The sequence below is a fragment of the Temnothorax nylanderi genome, unplaced genomic scaffold (genome assembly GCF_030848795.1).
Source record: "Temnothorax nylanderi isolate EJ_2023f unplaced genomic scaffold, tnyl_v1.0 TNYL_tig0060_pilon, whole genome shotgun sequence".
Lineage (NCBI taxonomy): Eukaryota > Metazoa > Arthropoda > Insecta > Hymenoptera > Formicidae > Temnothorax > Temnothorax nylanderi.
Genome location: NW_027249122.1, coordinates 260,158 through 282,766, shown reverse-complemented (window position 1 = coordinate 282,766; position 22,609 = coordinate 260,158). Strand labels below are relative to the sequence as shown.

Below are 22,609 nucleotides of genomic sequence, written 5' to 3'. Positions count from 1 at the left end.
TCGACGAGCATAAGTTCCAAAAAGCGTGTCTCCCGCGCGAAATGGAAAAAGAAAAAAAAAACTTCTCGACTGCGACCCGTACACTTACTTTGATTTCTGTCTTGATGTTGCCGGAGAACCACTTATTCATCCGCGACGTAATCGTGTTGTAGTGATACGGGTATTGGACCTCCATGACGCACTTCACTGTGTGTCTCTCTCCGCGGAGCACGAGGCAGGAAAAGAAACGGAGCGAGAAGAAAAGAGGGAAAAAAAAGGAACAACGACGACGAAAAACCGATCTCGGGCCGCACTCCGGATTCACTCGTCCAATGATATCACTCGACCTCGAACAAGTTCCCGTTGCGATACACTCACTTTCCCCCACCGCGATTTGCGGGATTTCAAGGATCCGGAGGTCCTCGGTTCCACGTTGAATTTCACGGTACTATGAAAATCAGAACGGAGCGCCTAGGATCACAGGCGACTATGAGCGATCTTCGCGAAACTCGCCACTTTCGGCGACGCGTATCCTCGCGCAATGCGGTGCACGGACGTGCGCAGAAAGGGAACGAGAGAAGAAACGAAACGAAACGAAGCAAAGCACGGACGGGACCCAACTGGCTGGTGCTGCGGGCCCCCGAATGCCTTGCGGGCCTGCGCGGGTTCAGGTACCTTGGGCTCGGGGTAGGGAGAATGTAAAAAGGCGAGTCTAGAAAGTACCCAACCGACGCTGAGAGAGAAGGCGAGATAAAGACAGCGTGAGGGATCGACGAGGCGAGGGGAAGGGGAACAGAGAGAATCGAGAGGGGAGGTGAACGGAGGACCCATTCGTGCGTCAGACAGAGAGAGACCCGACGGCTGAGAAGGGGCGAGAAAGGGGAAGGGGTCTTTTCCATAGCACCGGTTGAGAGAAGAGAATGGAAGGGAAGGGAGAGAAAGAAAAGGAGAGAGAAACAGAGAGAAACAGAGACGGACAGAGATGAGAGAGGGATATATTCTGGGACAGGCTTCCTAAGTGCCGTGAGCCTTACAATGTTGTGTAAAGCGAAAGTTGTGGCAAATTTTCAGATATATTACGTATACTTTTACGGTATACAATGGCAAAAAATTAAAGAAAAGTAACAAATTAAAGAAGCATAAAAAGGAGGAGATATCACATAAAAAAGAGAAAGAAAGCAGGAGAATAAGATATAAAAAGAGGTAGAAAATCGAAGTTCAAGAGTGGAAAGAGACGGAAAACAATGAGATAGACGGAGATCCGTAACGATAGAAACACATAAAGGAGGTAAAGACACAAATACGAAAAACATACGAGACTCGAAAGAAACGAGAGAAAGAGAACGATAGAAGTGAATACAAGGAAGAAGAGAAGAAGAATAACGAATAGAGAAGGTCCACTAGAGAAAGAGAGTTAAAGCGACGCGAGAGAATAAGGACGAGTTCAAGACGGTGACAGAACGCGAGTGGAATCTAAGGGGAGGATGAGATTGAGAAAGTATAAGAAAGAACGACGAAAAGAAGGTCTAAAAAAATTTGAAGAATGCATGAATACACTATTAAAGTATCCAAATATTCGAAGAATAAGACTTGAAAATCGAGGCTCGATTATTCAAATCGCAAGAGAAAATACGAATTATGGAGAATGTTTAAAGTTTTATAATTTTAAGACGCGTAAAGAATGAGCATCTTGGTTTTCAAAACGGTCACTATTAATATTGGACGATGACTCATCTGTTTCTCTATACACAAGAAATGCAGGAAAGTTATCGCACTTTTTTCAAAAGAAGAGACATAATTTAAACTTCGATCGTAACGAATCGAATTTCGTACGTTACAGATGCAGAAATAGCGGAGGAAAGATTAATCGATAAATTATTCAGAAAATAAGAAAATGCAAAAGAGCTTTAACCAGAATGTGGTTAAGAAAAGAAAGACTCTGGAGTAGCAATCGCCGAAAAACAGTTTACGAAGTAAAGCAACAGATGTACACGTCTTTAGGCGCTGGAAACCGGAAGACAGGGTACAGTCAACACAGAAAGGTGACTGAAGAATGAAAGTTGGAGAAGCAATGTATACTCTGAAAAAGGCAGAACGTTGTGTGATGCAAGGGTAGGGAAGGGAGGAAAGGGAAAGAGGCAGGTAAAGCATCGAGCAGAAAACTGCAAGAGGGAACCGCGCGGGCCCCTCCGCCCCTATTCAATTATATTTCTCCATCATAAATGCCTATATTGTTACGTTTGTCAATGGCGGGGTAAGTGAGGGTCGGACGGACGGATAATACTGCCGAATTGTACCCTGTGACCCTACGTTATACCGTTCCCAAGTCCTTTATGACGAAGTCGGAGGGCTTCGGAATTTTTCACCACTCTTCGTCTTGGAAACCACCTGTATCGCTACATTTCGTTGTACGAGAAATTAAATTTCAGATCGTGCACTGAGAAAAAAATGTTGTTAATTTGACTAAAATTTTCAACTAATTATTATTTTTTTAATTGAAATATTTAAGTATTTGAGTCAAATTACGTCATGTTAGATTTAATATGTCGTATTTAATTTAAATACATAAATATTTCAATTAAAAAAATAATAATTAGTTGAAAATTTTAGTCAAGTTAACAACATTTTTTTCTCAGTGTGTAATATGTAATATATACACATACAAAACTGTTAACGAACCACTGATATTTAAAATAACGTTCCGGAAACGCGCATTATTATAAAATCGCCTCGCGCGAAAATGTGGTACTCACCTTGAGCGTGCAGTTATTGTTGTGATTAACGGGTGGATACGCGGGATGCCCCGGCATGTGGGGATGAGGGTGTCCAGGGTGATGTGGATGATCCTGCATCATGCCGCCACCGCTATGATGATGCCCGTTGCTGCCCATGCCTTGTCCAGGTTGTAGGGTACCGTAGGGGGTGGCGGGATCACCGGCACCACCAGTATGCTGGGGTGAGTGCGGGCTGGGTAAGTCGGGGGTGGTCGTGGTGCCGCCGCCACCGCCACCACCGCCACCTCCACCGGTCCCATACGCGTGATGCGGCCCGCCGGGCCCCGGATGATGCGGACTGCTCGAGAGCGAGGGATGGTGGGGGTAGGCTGCGGAGTGGCCCGGATGGTGGGGGTTCATACCAGCGGTTAACGCGCTCGCCAGTTTGACCGATGAGAGGGTGGGCTCAGGGAGCCCACCGACGGTTTCCAACGGTGAAACGAAGAAGAGAGGAGCGGCTGTGCGGCGCTCTATTGCGTCCCCGCACCGGCTCTTTTCTTCCGGTACTTGGATGAAACCTGCAACAATAAAATAAAAATAATTTTTAGCTGCTTGATTTTGAGTCTGACGTAAATATCATTGTTTAACGGTAAAAGCTAGTTCAATATATCGATTATCTTTTTCTTTGGTAATGATTCCATAGTAGAATCTTAATTGCTAAATAAATTAATATTACAGAACGGTGATATTTCAAACTTTGCTTCCTTTCTCGAACTTGGTCTATCGTTGTCACTATTCGAAAAATCTTATCTTGTTTATGGCACGATAAAATTGTCGGACCGAAACGCAAATGCGAGAAAATTTCTTCAACTCTCCGAGAATGCATTAGAATTCATGAAGCAGTCTGATCTATTCTTTGTCAAAGATTGTGAGATCGGCAAGAACGGCACGCCCATCTTAATTAGCAATAACTGTCCTTCTCTAGCTCAGCGGGTGTCAATCCAAATCTTCCATTTCAAATTTCTGTCTTTCTTTGGGACGCAAGCGTCCTTTATTTGTGTGGTCAGCCTTAAGGGCGGAAGGTATCTTACGTATTCTTTGTAAGATACGTTAGCCCATAACGGTTTTCTCTATAGCACTTAACGACGTATGCGTACGCATAATAATTAATGAATAATGAAGGAGGAATAATGATTACATTGTAACGACGAGCGATAATAAATTCGTTGGTTCGACAGTCTCGCAAGGACAGAGATGCGTATGTAATATCGAAAAACCTCTTTGTTACTCAAAAGGGATTTTTCGCGCTTCGTTTCGATGAATGCGATTCTAGTGTACGCGGGGAAAGTAAAACTGTCGGGTGTGCGACCTCGGTGGGAGAAAGTAATTAGCGCGCGCGCGCTGAAGCATATATTATTCCACGATGCAGGCGCACATCGGTACATCGGAACACACTCAGGCTCTTAATACGTATTTAATTAAGTATGCCGTGGTAGAGAGCGTAGGAGGACGCGCGGAGGAGGGCGGACGACGGGGGAGTTTATAGTGGATATCAGTATGGGCAACCATAACTCTCGCGCCTCCGCCAGCGAGCAGCGTGCCACTTATACGAGCACCTACCGCGATGGAATTTCATCCTCGCCGTTACCACATAAATCTCCGGCGCATTAATGCCCTTACGGACTCGCCCGCTCCGCGTTTCTACGTGTCGGCTTCTTCTTAATGCGGTTACTTAGGTGCTGCGCGCGTGTCGCACGGCGCTCCGTTCGCAAGTCGCGACGATTTCAACTGTCGCATATTATCGCGTCGATATAGATTGAAGGGATCACGGATCGCGAAACGTTAAAATCTCGTGTCAGATTGCGCAGAAAAAGCTGCGAGATTCTCGACATTGTTGACGAGTAAATCGAAAACATAGAAAGCGCGTTTGCCCGAAATCTAACCAAATCGATGTCATTAAAATATCAGATTCGAGTGTTCGATTCGCCCGTCGACTTGTGATTTCAAGTGCAGATGCCGATGCTGCCCGTCGTTCGTTATCAGCTCGCTCCCACGTGTTTACGAGGTCTGACCTCTCCGGAGACGTTCGCCGTGCTCCTCGCGGAAGCGCGATAGCCGAACGATAACAAGATGATAACGAGGGAATACACCGGTAATTACCGGAATGATAATGACAAGGAGAACGACGAAAGCGCGTAGGTGGGTGGGAGGGGGGAGGGGGAAGGAGGCGAAGGAGGAGAACGGCGGAGGGCGATCGGCTGCGATAGGGATAATTAACGATCGCAATCGTACGAAAATGAGGACAGGGCGAGTGCGACGACGACGATAACGAGCGGTCCAGCGATCTTATTAGCGATAAGCGTCGATAACGAGGACGCCCCGTTCTATACGACAGCGAGCGGAAAGAAAGTCAGCCTAAGGATTAATGGCGATCCTCGCAGTCGGCGGGGGTGGAACGTTACATTCCGGTGGATGACATTCCAACCCCCTGGTGGCTTGTCTGTAAACCATTTCAAGGTCGTCCATGATATTTTTTTTAATTTTAAACGTTAATTGAACGTGGCTGACACATAATAAAATTAATACAATTTCAAACTAAACAAATAGGACACAAACCAGCACAGAATTAATTAAGCAAAAACTAAAGAAGAATGAAAAACATTTAACTCTCCCTTTTCTATTAAAAAGGATTCCCCCTCGATCCGTCGCAGTTTACAGCATCCACGTTCGAATTGAATTTAAATATTTCTTAGGCTGACGAACTCTTTCGCGAATTGCCAGATCGTAAAAGTCCCCCTCTGCCGTCTCTCCCCCACATGTGCACCGAGCGATCGCATCGTCGGGAATTGCTGTTTCATTAGAATCGACGATATTACGAAATCGTCGGGCGTTGTCTTAAGGAGCAATAAAATGGCACAGTTAGGGTAGCCCGCGAAATTAATATCGGCGCTATGCTTCATTCCAAGACGTTAACTCGCCGCGTTTCTTTACGAGCGGAGGGCATACAGACGTACTTTGGAATCTTCAGGAACTGTCGAAATAAAGGAGTATTACTTCAAAAAATAAAACGATCGATAGTCTAAACTGGAATGCTATCACGCTTCTTAATTCCATCTGCAGTCATCGATGAAACGTCTAAAAGTGACAGAGACAAAGCGTTTCAAAGTCACATAGAAAATTTTTACGCTATTATATTATCGTATCATCGTAGACGAGAAATGCAACCTCGGCGAATTTACACGAGGTTCTGCTTATTAATATATTATTTTCCTTGAGATCGCCGATATCACCATCCCGCAACGTTGGAAAGTGTAACTCTGATTATTATTAATAAAAAAAATGTGAGGTTGTGCACCGTTCTCAAAGGGACCTGGTAATGATGACCAAGACTCGCCCTCGGGCTTTCCATCTTCCAATTCCGCGGCAATAATACGTTACGCGGAAGGTTCAAGAATTCTGCTGCAGCCGGTCGACGACAATAAAGTAGAGTATTTTGTATCTCGTAATAAACCTTCAAGTGGCATAATGAACACCCTCGAGTCCACAAGTACCGAAACGTTCTAGAAGTGCGTCAGAACCAATCGACGTAGCGGAACTCTGAAAATTACGACTGCTTTGTCGTCGCAAGAACGTCGTGAGAAATTTGTATCCAGAATTCTTGGAAATTTATTGCGAATATTTACAACTACTAATTCGTTTAATTAGCTCGGCCGCGAGTCTGTCTAAATAAAGATCCATAATCCCAGGCATCTTGCCCTACATCGAGATATGAAATAATGCTCCTATTTCCACCATCTATTTTGTATAAAAATAAATTTACAGAGCTTGGTATTTAGGATAGCTTACAATGTCCCAATCTACCTTTTCGGGAATATCAAATGTCTTAAGATTATTGCCCTGGTCTCGCACGAAAAAACACGGTCATTCCCTTAGGGCGCGCCCGAGGCGAGCGAGGATCGATGTGGGGATGTAATGATAAGTTCAGGTCGGTAATCACCGACGAGAGAGGGACAGCGCCGGGGAAGACACTAAAAATAATCTAATTATTGGCGAGGACGATTATAGTGATTAGGCGCGTCGCGGCGGCCTCTTCCCTGTTTGCCACGCACGGCCCATCTATTATAAGTGTATCCTAGGAGGGCGCACAAATGAAAAGGCGTGCGCGCGAGCGCGCGCGCGCGCGCGCGTGAACGCGAGCTCTCCTTTCTTCGGACGAAGGAAACAGGCGGCAGAGAAGAGAAACAACAACGAAGGACCATGGCACGCAATTACTGAGGAATGCAGACGAAGGAAGAAAGCGGCTTTCTTCCATGTATTGGCCCGCCATGTTCGCTGAATTCGTTTGACGCAATCCTTGCTCTTGGAAATTTCAAATCGGAACAATTCGAGCGCCAAGTTGTTCTTCTGACTCTTCTTAGATCTCCGTCGGAATACTCGCGGAAGTTGAACTCGGTTTCTTAGCTCGTTAAGGATTTTTAAGTTCATTACTCTTTGCGTTCTTAAATAAGGAGATTCATGGACTGATAAACCCTTCGTTTTTACGGTCTTGGAACTTGGATTCATGAACCTCGAATAGCACTCGAGGAAAGTTATTGTAACGAGATAAATAGTACGACTATACTTCTGTGCATGCAGATGCGTTTATAGAGAATTCTCGAAGTTAAAGAAAATAAGACAATAAGATAAAAAAGCTGCAATGATTAGGCGATACAATGTCTTGCACTTCGCCGAAGAATATCGGGCGTTATAGTCGGCTCGAGATTCACGTGGCGCAAAGTAACAAGCTGCCAACGTTGGATATTTATGGGGGCCGTCAAGGGTCAAACCCAGTTTCGCCCAATACGCACAGTTGCCATTCCACATCTTCGCCGCGAGAGAGAAAGAGAGAGAGAAAGAGAGAGAGAGAGAGAGAGAGAGAGAGAGAGAGAGAGAGAGAGAGAGAGAGAGAGAGAGAGAGAGAGAGAGAGAGAGAGAGAGAGAGAGAGAGAGAGAGAGAGCGAGAAAGAGGAAAGAGAGGGAATAACAGTCTTATATTTTATATTTAATGCCTTATATGCGCCGACGATACAGTTCTGTCCCTGCGGAAACGAGCGAATAGAATTTTCTCCACAAACTTTTCTCGAAATCGATCTCATCGAATCGCGAATAGTCTCAAACAATCCAGCGAGAGATATCATATTTTAATGCAATCTAGGACGCGACAATCTAGATGAGATATATCATACACGTATTGTCGCTTCTGACATACGTGTAAGTTTTACGGGTCATTACTTAAAGTATATCTCTGCGAGATGATATTGCCGTTCTGGGTTCTGGGGTTTGTAGTTTCCCCTTGTCCCTTCCCCTATGTGCACAGCCACCACGGAAACATGCGAGTGCGCCGCAGTGCGCAATAAAATTAGCGTCTATCGGTCAAGGTAAGTGCGGCGCGCATTAGACAAGGCGGTCGAGCAGGCGGAGATCAGGAAACGTCGGAACAGGGGGAGGCGGGCGTGGTGGAAGCAGTGGAAGCCTAATTGGCCGAAATTAGCAAGTTTAGTCATTAGCGGAGTTTCCGGTGGCGGTGGCGGCGGCGGCGGCGGCGGCGGCGGCGTTGGATTCACTTGACTCCACTTCCTGGGGAAGGAAGGACGGAAGGAAGGTGTGTACAGCCGCCCAACCTACACGATACTATGGGTAGCGTTGTCGGGGTGTCGTTTCTCGTGTAGCTTTTCAAGGCTCGAATAATAGTGTATTTGCTGCATCCCGACGTAAAAATGATTAGAGTCGTACTGACAATAGTAAAGCGTCCAAGTATCGTCGGTGCCGTCGCCGAAACGATTCGTCTCGGTTCTGTCGTGGCCGAGCATCGCGGACATTCACGATCTCCTGTCGTGATCTGCATTACGTCGCATCGTTTGCACTGCGGTCGCGTTGCTTTATCGGCGCGGCGCGGCGCGCGTGAGGCTTATCGCGATCGCAGGGCGGCAAGAGCGAAAAGTTGCTCGCCGAGAGAGGATCGATGACCCACTCGAGGCGGTCCCGCTTCGGTTATACGCTTTAAATACGTCGGTGTCAAGGCGTTGATATCGCGCCGATGGCAAGGTGCAGACCGCAGAATTCCGATGGGAACAGTTATTTGCGGTCTCACGGTGCGAGACGCTCCGCGATGCTCACAAGCGCCTGACACACTCAGCGCGGGACTGTTAACGATCCTATAGTACCGTACAATACCTCGCTTCGATATCACGGTATTTTCTACGCCACCTCCGACAACCCTAAGTTTATTGAAACATTGTCTCTGACTGAACAAATACGATATTTTGTAAGTTCAGAGAACGCTCTTGGCACAGGTACTTTGTTCAGTGCAGCAATAACGTGAAAAGTATTATGTATGATCGCGTATCACGACCAACACAAAAACACGCCCTCGAAAACGTCGAGATGAATCGTTATTGTTATCTAGAAAAACATCTAGCACTCTCGCGTTATCAATTGTCCTCATGTGTCAGGCGAATTCTGGAAGACGAGATAATACCTACAGGCGGAACAGACAACTCGAGAAGTAGTGTAGGAGAGAAGTAGAGGGAGAAGAAGACCAAAGGGAAAAAGAAAGAGGAAAAGGAGGAGGAGGAGGAGGAGGAAGAGGAGGAGAGCGAGAAGGACGAGGGAAAAGCGCTCGTCCGCAGGGCCACGAGGCAATTACAAAATTGCAAAAATTAACCATAAAACCCGACCGGCATACCGGCGCTACCATAAAGCTAGCCGGACGACCGGCCGATCGGCGCATATTTTTGGCGTTTACGACCAATCACGTGGCCACGCGGAGAACGTCGAGCGGTATACGCGTTTCCCTCCCCTCGCGCGAGTACGGCCCGCGCGGGTGGATTCTCTCCGCGGAAAGAAAATTGCACGGCGATTTTGCGCCGCCATTCGAAATGCCGCTGTAAAACGTCTGCCCTTCTCCCATCTCTCTCTCTCTCTCTCTCTGCTCTTCCCCTCCCCTCCCCTCGTCACTCGCCCCGTTCGCATCTCCCTATCCGCATTTCTTCCCATCATTCCTCCTGCTTCCCCGGCAACCCTTTTGCTCTGCGCGAGTATGAATCCGTCAGACGGAACGACGAGGGAATTCGCATTAAATCATATTTTCTACGTTGTTTCACGATCAAACGTCTTAAATATCATAAGATAGCGGGCGTTGAAAGATTATCCAAAGACAGGGGAATTTTACATCCGGTCTCGCCGGATTTATCTGAGATTGTTCGACAATAAAATATACCGTCTCTAATCGTCGTACCGTTTTATTCCGTATACAGGGAATTAATAACGCTCGCTCGCGCGCGCCTCGCCCAATTAAGCAGCCCGATTTTTCGATAATCTGCGGCCACGTGTTGCGCCGCGATAATTATTTCTACCACCGCGGCAATATTGCGCTCGCGCGCCGCAATTATTTATCACCGTTTCATACAACGCTCGTTCATGAGACTGACGATATGCGCGTATATAGACCTGCACATTATTTACAGCAAAATAGTTATTTTTTAAGGAATCGTCGTGATAATTCAAGCTGTATTTGCGCCGGATATTTCCAAGCGCAGCAAAAATGGTAAAAAGAGAAGAGAGAGAGAGAGAGAGAGAGAGAGAGAGAGAGAGAAATAAAAAAGATAGTGATTTTGCAAATTAAGAGACGAACGCAGCCGCTGGCGCGATATTCCTGACGAGCGCATTAATTCCGTTTGAAATTCGGATGAATGCATTAATTCCCTCCTGACCCCGTTGTACAAAATGCGTACCCTACGAATCAACAATGCCAGCCGGGTAAGCCAGCATACGTTATATTCTCACGCATCCACGTACACCACGCGCGCACGCATGGTATACACGCACACATACTCGGCCGCGTGCGCGAGCACGCCCGTTGGGCATCAGCTGCTCTGTACGAGGGCCCTTAATTATTCTATTAAACAGGCCGCGGTCTTATTGTAATGCGTACGCGTTTGCGCGTGCGTGTACGTGCGTGCGCTTACGTGTGCGTGTGTGTACGAGGTCTGAATGGAACCATAAATTTATTGTGTCGAAGAGGAGATTGCCGGGGCCGAAGAAAGCTGTTTGGCGCAATTGAATGCGAGTTGCGGTATTGTGCGCCCGAATCGAACCCCGCTAGATCAATTCGTCCGGATGCTCTTTTTTCATTCCGCGCGTGTATCGCGCCGCGTCGATCGATCGGCCTTCGCGACGTCGCCGTCGCCGAGGAGGACACCGTTGGCTTATTAATTCTCTCCGTAACGTGTATATTGGGATGTCCGACTGAGATCTCGACGGACAATGATGTCCTAATTTTTATTCAGATACTCGTAGGACGTATGTCCTAAAGGACGAAAATTCCATAATTTTCTTTAACTAATTTGACATTATTATATACAAATTTCTTTATAGAAATCCGAAATCGGAGGACAATTACAACAGCGCGCATTTCCCATCGGAAAACTTTATAATGGCCGGTCGCGCGGAATCTCTCAAAAATCCGTTCAATCCAATCTCGGATCTATGGCCGAGCTTCGAAGGCTCGCGCTTGTCCGTCGTGGAAAAAAAATAGAACGCGAGACAATTTGCACGGGCGGTGGGTATTTTGGAAAATCCGGTCGGGATCCACCCGGTATATCCACTTCTCCCGATTCGCCCGTAAAGTAATGATTTCAATTTCGCGAGATCGCTGCCACTAGCTACCGAGGGTGTCACGCCACCGCCCTCCTCTCCACCGCTCACGCTCGAAGATTCGGATTAAGCGACTAAGGAAATTCAATATCAGTAGCTGAGATGGGCACATAAAATTACTGACTGCCACTTCGCCTTAATTTGCGTAGTAAAGTTGCCCCGCTTCGGCGAGCAACCCATCCCCTCCTCGTTTCGCCTCCCTTGTCTCTCACCCTTCCGCCTCTGCCGTGACTCGCGCTTTCGTGTAAAACTAAGGGATTATGATTCGGTTATTGGCTCCCGGCGCATTTTAGTGCGTAATTGGATGAAATTTGCAGCACCACTGCGATGTCGCCTCGCTGTTTCTTCTTTCCTCCCTCTCTCTCTCTCTCTCTCCTTTTCCAACTCTGCCTCCCTAACGATATGAAATACGAGCACCATATTGCGAATCGCGAGAGGCAGGCTCGTTTCTTAGCCTCGACGACGTTCATTCTGGTAGTTTCGCTGTTGTAAGTTGGAATTTATTAATCAAAGAGGTGGCTAGAGAAAGAGAGAGAAAGAAAGACGGGAGACAGGAAGACGGAAGAACGTGACGTATGGCTGAATAAATGGGTCCTAGAATATTATATAACAGCGGGAGAAATTGCAATTAGAAATTATCATCCTTTTTCGTCTCGTTAAATCGCTATTAAAAAGCACAATGGTTATTATTATCAATGACTAGGCATAACGGGCCGAGTGAAGCGGAACTCCCGCAAAGGCATTCCAAAGAAATCGAGTCGCGTAAGTAGCCTAATCGATCGGAGCGCCTTGGGACGACAGGCGACCCTTCTGCGTCCCAGGACACGATCTTCAGCCCTGTAGAATCCACCGAGCAAATTTATGGCGAGGCACTCGGCGTGTGAAACACGACAGCATAAACGTAGCCGCGTATGAAATTGCGGCGATTGAAACCGTACTCGCGGGGGTGATGCGAGGGACGCGCAGTCTGAATTACAACGACCCTACGTAAACACACCCTACCTCCTCCCCCTCCTACCAGCGTTCCTTTTAACGACAGGAAGAATAGTATCAAACTAACCAATTTTATTTTAGTCGCTTTATTTTCAAGGACAAAAAATTCATTACGAAAAACTTGACACGATGACTCTCATTAAAGCTCTTCGAACTTCTGTGAGCGCATCCGGTACATAGACAGGTTTGAAAATTTATGAACCGTTCCGAGAAGGTCTGCGCGTACTCTCGTTTGAACTAGATAAGCGGGAAGTAGGTAAATACTGAAGATAGATACGTGTAATCTTCGACGCGCTTTCGCGCCTATCTTTAACTTGACCATCGTTTTAAAATTCCATTGGCAAACGTTTCAAATTTGTTCATTAAAAAATGCTTTGTTTAATATATAAATATGCTCTTTAGAATATTACGCGAGTGACCTGCAAGATGTTGAAGGCACGAGCGCATCTTCCCCTCGAAAGCCAGCGATAGTTACAACAGGAAAATTAAATTGGCTTTTGGGGAAACAAGGGCGTGATAAATCCGAAAAAATATGTGTTTGACAGATATTGCCCGTCTCACCGTTCGTTTCTCTGTTTTCCAATAGCGGCAGCCTGTACACCGGCTCCCTCCTTCCCTCTCCATCATTTCCAGTTTCTTGGGATGAAAACCCGGCCTTTGTAAACCCTCATCTCTGTTTTCGGCCTCCACTGTACTTCCCTTTCTTCTCCCGCAGTTATAATTTAATTTATTATTTTGCGGAACGACACGTTTTCTTTTCATCTGCAACTATTACAATGTATGTTATACTTCTTAATACTTTCAGGGAGTTTCACACCAGAGACTACATGGTAAAATCCTTTTTACATTCTTGCATTTTGTTATCTTTTATCTTTCTTACAATAAAATATGAAGGCAACTATCCTTCGTTTTCGTCGAATATGTGGCCTCTTTTTTAAATTCGAGCACAGAGCCAATATGTTTATATGCTCGAGGGCGAAATAAATATTCTTGTTCTACCTGTCTTTTTTTCTCTTACTATCCCTGTATTTCTATCTCATTCACATTTCTCTATTTCTTCTCATCTCTCTCTTTCTCTCTCTCTCTCTTTCTATCTTCACGCAAAATTACCATACTTTGAGGTAACAGCTGTCGCAGCCACCGCCAGAATCTGATAAACTGATAGTAGCGACACACGCTGGCACACCGTCTCCCTTTTGAGTCCTCGAGTCGGCTTTGAAGGTATTAGATACCGTGATTGTGTGATTTTTATTCCGAAAACGTACAGCACGAGCAATATGCAATGGTGATTTCACCGATTAGCTTTACTCTCGTAACGTAGCGCGACATTTTTGCGAGGGTCTCTTCCCCTCTCGCTTTTCTCGAATAACAGTTCAATTCGGACGCAGCTGCCGCCGCTAATGCGCTATTTTCCGTTCCGCAAGTGCGCCGCTCCGGTGATGCAGTCTCGCGATGCACACATCGTTAGGGAGGGGGAGGGAGAGGGGGGTAAGGCGAAATCCTTCCATCGCTTATACGTCACCTCGTCTCGGAGTCGAGTTCGCGTGCTCTCTGTGATAGTAACCCAATGATACCACAAACGGGATATTGGAAACGAGATTTTTTTTTAATAATTCGATAGCGATGATTTGGCAAAAAATCAGTCTTTCGACGATCTCGTTGAACTCGAATCCCGAATTTGATTCGAGATTCCGAATCTGATCTTCGACATTTACGCGAAAGTTAGCCGACTTACATTCTAGTTCACCGATTCTGGCATGGAGAGTGTTATTCGCGACGATGAGGGAAGATCGAGATCGCGAAGCACACTGGGAAGTCCAGCAAGTCGAAGCGATTAACGAGCGTCACATTCGTCAAACTGTGACCAGCGTCAAGAGCCACTGGGTGATACGTGTAACGAGCTAATTAACTTAATTTATCGCCATTTGACGGAGATCCAATCGCAGATGCGCGCCACGTTAATTGTACGTCCATTAGCTGCCGATACGATCGTATATACCGTACCGTCCCCGTACTCTCTAACGATCGCTTTACAGCTCGTTTCGTCGATAGCTCCCATGTTCGTCGAAAACCGTCCCGTCCTTCGTTTCTCTCAGTACCGTCCTCTTCTCTCTTTTTCCTCACTGTCCCTCTTTGCCTTTCTCTCTTACTCTTCTCCCCATCTTTCTTAGTTTTTTCTCTATATTTTTCCAAGCACTCGTTCTTTTTGTTACTTCCTTTTAGTTAAAATATAATATACAATTATAGTAAACATAGTAAGTTAAGTTGAGACTAATGTTAACTAATCAGATAACGTCTAATTTCTAATTAGATGCAGCTCTATTTATATGAAACAAAAAATTTCTGCTCGTTTACGAAAAATACTGACGCAATCAAGCGTCAGTAATCTTTAACCAAAATTTTTCTAGTGTATATCTACTCGCGTGGGATGTCGTTTTGCATTAATCGAAAGCATTTATTAGTCAGTCAGTTCCTCGATTTATCGGTTCGAACCATTGCTCTATATTCGACTGTGTAAATATTAACGAGCTTTACTTATTAACGCAGAACTTTTCCAAGCGGATTTTCGGCGACTTAAACAAAACAGGGTCAATAAACACGGGACGAGTTGCGCGTTGCCTCGGGTATAACAATTTATTTATTCATTAACGGTTCATCAATTTTTACACTTTGATAAAAGGACCGTGTTTGAAAATAAAATTAATATTTGCACACCTATCCGTTCACTATCCTTTGTTCACTGCGACATACAGAGAAGACCACATTGCAAAATTAAATAAAAATAGGATTACTATTCGTGTTATTTATTAGTGTAGCAGTTATTTTAATGAATAAGATATAATCGGCAAGATGAGAACTAATGTAACGGTAGTAATTCGTGAAATAGGCTGACAAAATGTTTTACACAACGTTTTACAACGAATTAACTTCTAATACAACCTATTCTTGAAAACTAATATCTTTACTGACCGTCCTGTCCGGATGTGTTTTCTTGCTTGGGAATGGGCCAAATCTCAGAACTGGTCAAAAACTGTAAATGTAACGGTCACAACCTATTGTTTATAATAGGACGATCTTTACCTGAAAGAAGCCGTCGAAAACGGTCGTCGTTAATTTCAGGCGGACGGGTCTTTTTCCTGTTTTTCCTCAATTCGGCCGAAGGTATCCGACACCTTCGTATTTATGTCTTTTCGCAAGGGGACACTTACATGTGGACGGAAAGCGGCTTATCGTGTCAATTGATTTTGGAACATTTAACATGTGCTCTTAACACACGTCCTCGAGACAACATGATCCGATGTGCATCTTGCAAACCATTTACTTAAAGGATTAAAGCTAATTCTCGGAATGTTCGAATTTTATGTTTTTAGCCAAGCCGTTTCTCGAAAATTTGGGACGTCGTGTTTCTCTCTGATCGCGATACGCACGTGGTCCGAGAAAACGAGAGCTTCTCGTGGCCTCGCGGTCTCTAAGGGGACTTGGATGATAAGGGATGGCGAAGCGACGGGGAAAGGAGAGCAAGAGGCGCCGGGGAGACACCCGCAATTTCGTGATTGCTTTTCAGACGACACTTTGTACACTCATGGACAGCAGCAACCAACTCATTACGGTAATGACACGTGTGCATCAATTCGCATTAATATTCTAATGGACACGTGGGAGGGGGTGGCAGGGTGGTGAGTCGGTGTGAGTGGCACACAGACAGGCGCAGCGATGAGCCCCGCGTACTCGTGTGGCGCGGGGTCGCGACGGAAGATGCGCCAGAAAGAAAGCAACGAGACGGCGGGCGCGTAGAAGGATCGTATGCCGTCTCTGGTAAATAACGCCAATTAATTAACTCTTTGCGCCCCGGCTATAATTGGACCCTCGACTCGGCGGCCATCTTCGCACGGCGGGTTGTAACAAATTAGACATTCGAGACGTTAGCCACATGAATCCCCTTCAACCGTGAGTCACTACTCACTCGATAAAAATTAACGCACTCCGAAATCGTTCCCTCTCGAATCCGTTCGACGCGACCGCGTGCCGATTGTCCGCGCAGACGAAGGAAGGATCGCTGACCGACGTCCGCAACATCCTGCGTCGCCCTTCACGCGCGCAGCCGCGTCCCGCTGCCTTTAACGCAGCTCGTTAACTCGACATAATGATCATTCGATTATGGGCATCGCGTATAATTCAATAACGATCCGTGCGCGTAACGCCGCGACGTCATCGTCATGGCTGGCCGGCCGGCCGGCCCGCCGCCCCGGCCCGGTCGGTCCGGACGGTCGGTATGCCGATGACACTCGTCCCGCGTAATCGGTCATTACGCTCGATGACGCGCGCGTTTTGCGCGGGCCCACCACGCGCTAACTTCGTTAACGTTCGAAACGAGATTCCCGCTGCGTTAGCGCCGTCACGACGACTCGCTCTCGCGAGTCCCCGCCTGAGTTGGCGTCCTCCAGGATATTTCCTTGGCAACAATCTCTATTTGGAGAAATCACGAGCGGAAATTTAAGATTATATCATTTTGGGGAGATTACATCATTCTCCACTCAATATACATGTCGTCGTGTTGAAAAAGTCAATCTTTATATCTATGAGAAGCAGATTATGTTTGGTGCATTTTTTCTAAATATAGAATAAGAGGAAAAGGAAAGAGATATCTTATCAATGAAGGCGTGGCAGATTGTCGGTGTTGTCGTCAATATATCGTTTATCAGCGTAAGAGCGGAGAAGGGTTGGAAAAATCCAGACAAGGATCAGAATAAGCCAATTTTCCAAGTAATTTCTTATCACCCACTGCTCCTTCTTGGTTCAACGAGCATAAATGATACACAATTACGTTCGTTAGATTACTCCATGGAGGCAAGCTCAAAATAAAAATGAAACAGACAAACTGTACTTTTAAGTTTGTGTATGATTTGACAATCTAAAAATATACCGTTACTCCACGTGGCTGAAAATCTTTTAGAAATCGTATATGAGAACGTAAACGCCTGTAAGCGTCTGGAAACGGGGGGGAAAAATTTGGGTTGCAGGTGGTTAAGCGCTCGGTAATGCGATATCGCTATTAGAGGTCTTACGTTGATCCCACTTTCGGCCGACGAAAGTGAATCCTAAAGACCGCAAAGATTCCCCGTCATCATCGACACCTTAATAACTATCACTGCTTATAGACGCTCTTTCGTTTACTCGGGTGTGTCTCCATACACGCGCACGCACACGAACGCAACGCGTACAAACACGTGCACACGTTGCTCTCGAAAGATATTCGCCAGTCATCGCCGGCAACGAGCCGAAAACGCGGCGGGCTTCTTGTTTGCCTATTTCCCCCCGGTAAGTTTGCCTTTCCATTCTTCGTCCTTCCTTTCACTCGTCATCTATCACTAATTTCAATTAGTATAAAGACGAGCTAAGAGGTGAGTAAGCTGCACTCTCACGTGTTTCGATCGTTCGGACCGCGTATCATTTCGTAGGCGGAATTGTCCTTTTATTTTCCGCAGTGTCTTCACCGAGATGCGTGGCGTATATCGTGGGAGATTACGTAAACTACCGCTGCTACAACACCTACGTACACGCTAACAATGAGATTATCCTGGGTTATCCCGTCGGAAGCTGTAACCAAGACACGACAAACCTATTTCGGGATCCTCGAAACCGCCCGAGTCCGCTACATAACTTTAAAAGCAGTATACATGCGTCCAAATTACGAAGCGGATACGTGATCTTTTTCGCGTGAAGGCACGTGTCTCCAAAGTACACGGATACTTCTCCAATATCATGCACGACCAATGCTCGGACGCGAGTTTATCTCATTAAACTTCGCGCGAGATCGCGATGAAAGCGGCGCGAAACGCTCGACGCGCGCAGATTTCTCTCTCCTCGATAAATTTCCTCGGTTTCCTCCGATCTCGATCGTTCCTCCTTGGGAACTCAGGTGCATCGCGCGAATACACGGATTATCGGCGACTCGGGTTAAATTTATGGATTTTTATTGGAATTTCTTTCGGGCATGTTAACGGTCGTTGTTGTCATCATCGTTAATTCCGCGTTACAGTATGTATCAGCGATTGCCGACACTTTATAGGCGCGTTCTCATATACACGCAGGAACTCTCGAGAGGAACACGTGGACGTGGGAGAGCCGGACACGCCAGATGCGGCGCGCCCACGCGGTGAAAGTAGCGATAATTGATTCCGTGCTCTTAAGATATCTCACGAAGATCCTGCGACCGAGATTAACCGAGAGAGAATCGTCCAGGTATAGGTCCGCTTCCTCGACGGGTACCGAATCGCACGAATGTGTGTAAACGCTTGTTTATTCGACGACGGCGTAAATTAAAAAAAATATAAGAACCGTGTGTCGGAGGTGAGGGGAGGATTAACACGTCGTTCACGAATTGTGACCGATTGGATAAGTACCGTGGGTGGAATCGTGACATGCGACATGCGGTGAGACAGAGGAAGAAGGAAAGGCACATGAATATTTCCAGGTATATCTGTTATTACTGTCGCCGATATTGTCATAACGACGGAAAAGGTATTCTGTATGTAATGGTAAATTCTGGTTTCATAGACCAAGTTTTTTCCCCATCGGGATTTGCTTTAAAACACGTGATAAAACGCGCTTTATACACTGCTGGCGATAGTACATAAACGTATGAAATATCGAGCTTCGAAAAATATTGCACCATCGAGAGTAACGGTCGGTGGTACGTTTAGGATATTGTGGATTCGAGCAGAAAGAGAAAGGGACAGAAGATGAGGCTATTTACGAGTGAAATAATATAACCAGTAGGAAGATTCATTTTCTCTCTCTTTCTCTCTCCCTCTCTGATCCTATATTTCTATTGATTGCAATAAACTTGAATAAACTAATTAAGTCAATTCGAATTGCTCGATCGATTTATGGCCACGAAATATAGATATACAATAATGTTTAGCAATAATTAACAATAAGGAAAGTGATTCCGCTATCAAGCACACGTCAGTCAATGCTTTTATTAAGACGCATTAGCCTGTTTGCTGCAGCACTCGGCGCCGCGTGTCCTGCAGCGGAGAAATACGGTTACGGAGAAGGGTGTGGGATGGCGATGGCCCGCTATGAGATGCCGTAATGATACCATTCGCTGCGGCTCGCTGTTAGTATTTGACATTACGGCACGATAATGCAGCTGTACGTCCTCGTAGGCAAATGGATCTTGACGAGGAAGCAGCCAGCCTGTCATCTGATAAACGTATTGCGTATGGTCACTGTGCGTGACGAAACCGTGTGCTCCATTGTTATGCGCGATAATTCATAAATAAATGATGAAAGAAGATTAGACGAGGCGCTTTCAGTGGTTCGTAAAAGATAATACGGAACTTGGGGAACTCACGAATTTACGTTACAAATGTGCCCGTTACTCCGATCTCGAATACGATCTTTCGCGTCCCGCACGAGAATCGTCGTAGCGTCGCGTCGTGTCGGGTGAATGTGCTAGCTAGCGGAGAGCTGCTTTCGTTAAGAAGGGATGTGCGTGAGCGGTAGCGGGCAGGGCTGGTAGTGTATCCAAGGCCGATAATCCCTCCGGTGTTTTTCTTTTCCTCCTTCGTCCCCGACCCACTTACCCCGGCATCGTAGACCCCCAACCCTCTCTACCCGTTTTATCGGGTGTCGCCGCGGGTTATCGTCGTGGTTGCTGCCAGGAAGGATGAGATAGGAGGGGGGAGAGGGGTGGTGCCAGAGGGGTGTGAGGCCGCTGCCACCTGTTGGCGGGACAACGTCTTAGCCCTCCTTGCTGCTCCTCGCAGACGTTCTTCTCCACCTTCTGCCCCCCCCCCCTCCATCCCTTCCTTCGCTTTCCTCTCCAGATCGCGCTTCACTCCCTCGATTTCTCCCTTTTTTCCTCGTACAACTAGTCGCCGCGGGACGGGGGATGCGTTTTTCCACGCGAGCCGTGGGATGGATTTTAACCCTCCCGTTTAGAACACGGAGTCGAGCTTGGCGGAATTAATTCCGCTTGAGGCGCACGCGCGTGTTCCTGTCGCTTGAGAGAGGTATGCGAAATGTTTTCTAAAAAGATTTATATAGTAAATGAGAAGTTGGACGCAACATTATTGAATACAATTGGAACATCCTGTAATAATTACAATATGTCTATTATGATTGACAGCGAGAAAAATATATAGCCTCTTTTTATAACAAATTTGTGATATTCTGTGCCCATTTAAAAGTACTCAACAATTTCGAGAAATGCATTCACGAAGAATCACGGTGTACGGAGCGAAAGCTTCCTTAAATGCAACTCAGAAATCGAAAAACTTTTGAACAGAAGCGCGTACAAAGCCATCGGACTAAACAAACAATAAATTTCAACGAGCAGAGCGAGAGTTTTCGATTTCTCCACTTCGGAGGTCTCCTTTTAGCGGAGGACAAAGGGTCGTTTGTTGGGCCCAACCTTACAAAGGGCCCCATTGGTCCCGTGCACTCCAGCACGACAAGGGCTACGAGATTTCTTTCTCTCCGCCTTACTAAGCGTTTACGTATGGCATTCCTCAGTTTGTTGAATGTAATAATATAACCACATTTGTTTCATAAAAAATATTTCTGTGTATACTATTGCAAAATTATCACGTTATCGTAATTTACGAAGGTAAATTTTAAATTTATTATCGCGTTAACAAAAATGCGACATAATTTTCAACGTCTTTCCGTCTAAATGAGAAATATGTACAGCGTTTCGTTTACACTGATTTCATATTGTGCGCAACTGCAGATTGAAGAAAGCACGGTCGGTCACGACTGAGCACCACTGATTTACACAGCGTTAATCGGCGCGACTCGCACGAAGACTCCGTGACTTTCCCGGCACAGGTGGAAAGCGCTGTTTTCGGTAAATGTCAAAGCGATCATATAAAAGCGCCGCTTTTCTTCGTCTACGTGCGCGGAATAGCGTTGCGGCGGCGACTCGCCAGGTCGAGTTCAAGGGTTTCGAGGTGAAAACGGGACTGTGATTCCAGGCAGAAACTGGATCGACGGGTTCCTGACTTGACGAAGCCCTCGACCTCTGACCTCCTCCTCGCGGAGCAGGTCGGCATAAGGCTGCCACGCTCTCGCTCTCGCTTGCTACACGAACTTACAAGCGTGTGTATCGATCCTTTCAGCGGAGTTTACGTCGAAAACGTCGCAGGTTTTGGTGATTCTTGCGAATTTTATACTACAAGGATAAATTGTTTACGTATATTATTTCTATAGATGAAACTATATATTTCTAGAGATGAAATAACATCGAATGTTAATGAGTATTAAATAATAAATTTAAACAATAAAAGAGATAAGGGGTCCAGGATAAAAATGACGCTACACAGAACATAACGGAACTTATATGTAACTTATATTACATCTGTCTCAATCAATACCACCCTCATAAACAAGACATTTGTTCCGCTTTTGCGAGCAAGTGTGCGAGACGCCGACTTCCTTCGCACAACGTTGATCCTCCTACTCTCGCAGCAGTCGAAATTGAATACGGCACGTATTTACGCGAGAACGTAATTTCGATCCTGTATCCCGTTCACGTTGCCTCCCTCATTTCGCCGAGAATTCATTATCCGCTTTACCTAATGTCTCTATTTTTATCTCATAAAGATTTATCTCGCGCGCGCTATCCTTGCCGAGAGCCAAAATTTGGAGATTCCTAATGAAATCGTCAAAACTCACGAGACACGATGACTGTTTAAGTGCGCGAACGGTCTAGTTCCTAACTGTACACGTAGAGAGATATATCGATAACGCAGCCGGATTTCCCGGAAGCTCCGGAGCATATCGGTAAGTTCCAGGTCCTCTTATTGTCCTCGGCACGCGATACAGGCGCTCCTGCAGGTATGGCTGGCCAGGAAAATTCGCAAGCTCTCCCTATTTCGACGGAGCGCATTGGTCCATGGCGGAGTGCTCGTCTCCCGCTCCCGCAAGAAGGACGGACAGATCCAAATTGAAATGTAATGTATCCCCCTCCCCAGCCCGTGCCCGTCCTCGTCCGCCGCCCTCTCGGCCCTCCACCCTCGGCCGCGCGACTCCCCTCGATCGAAGATGGCTCACGAGGCCGCCGCGAGGGTGCGGCGGGGCGATTGCGGTGGGTGGGTAGCGCCGGTATAAGTGTAGGTGATTTACTGCTTCGAGCTTAATGGAGGCTGTTTACTGCTAATTAAAACGAAGCCCCGTCCATACTGCCCTGAAGCCCCCGTCGAGGACCGATTCCATGGTTT

General features: G+C 46.3%; 1 protein-coding gene across 3 annotated transcripts in view; it reads right to left on the bottom strand.

Moving 5' to 3' along the window:
* LOC139773293 (uncharacterized) overlaps positions 1–22,609 on the bottom strand; it is a 174,814-nt gene that overhangs the window by 27,498 nt on the left and 124,707 nt on the right. For all 3 annotated transcript variants that reach the window (XM_071707649.1, XM_071707650.1, XM_071707648.1), the window contains one exon: positions 2,733–3,271. In XM_071707649.1, coding sequence (XP_071563750.1) covers positions 2,733–3,113 — 381 coding nt within the window. In that variant the 5' untranslated portion in view covers positions 3,114–3,271. The remainder of the gene's footprint in view (positions 1–2,732; positions 3,272–22,609) is intronic.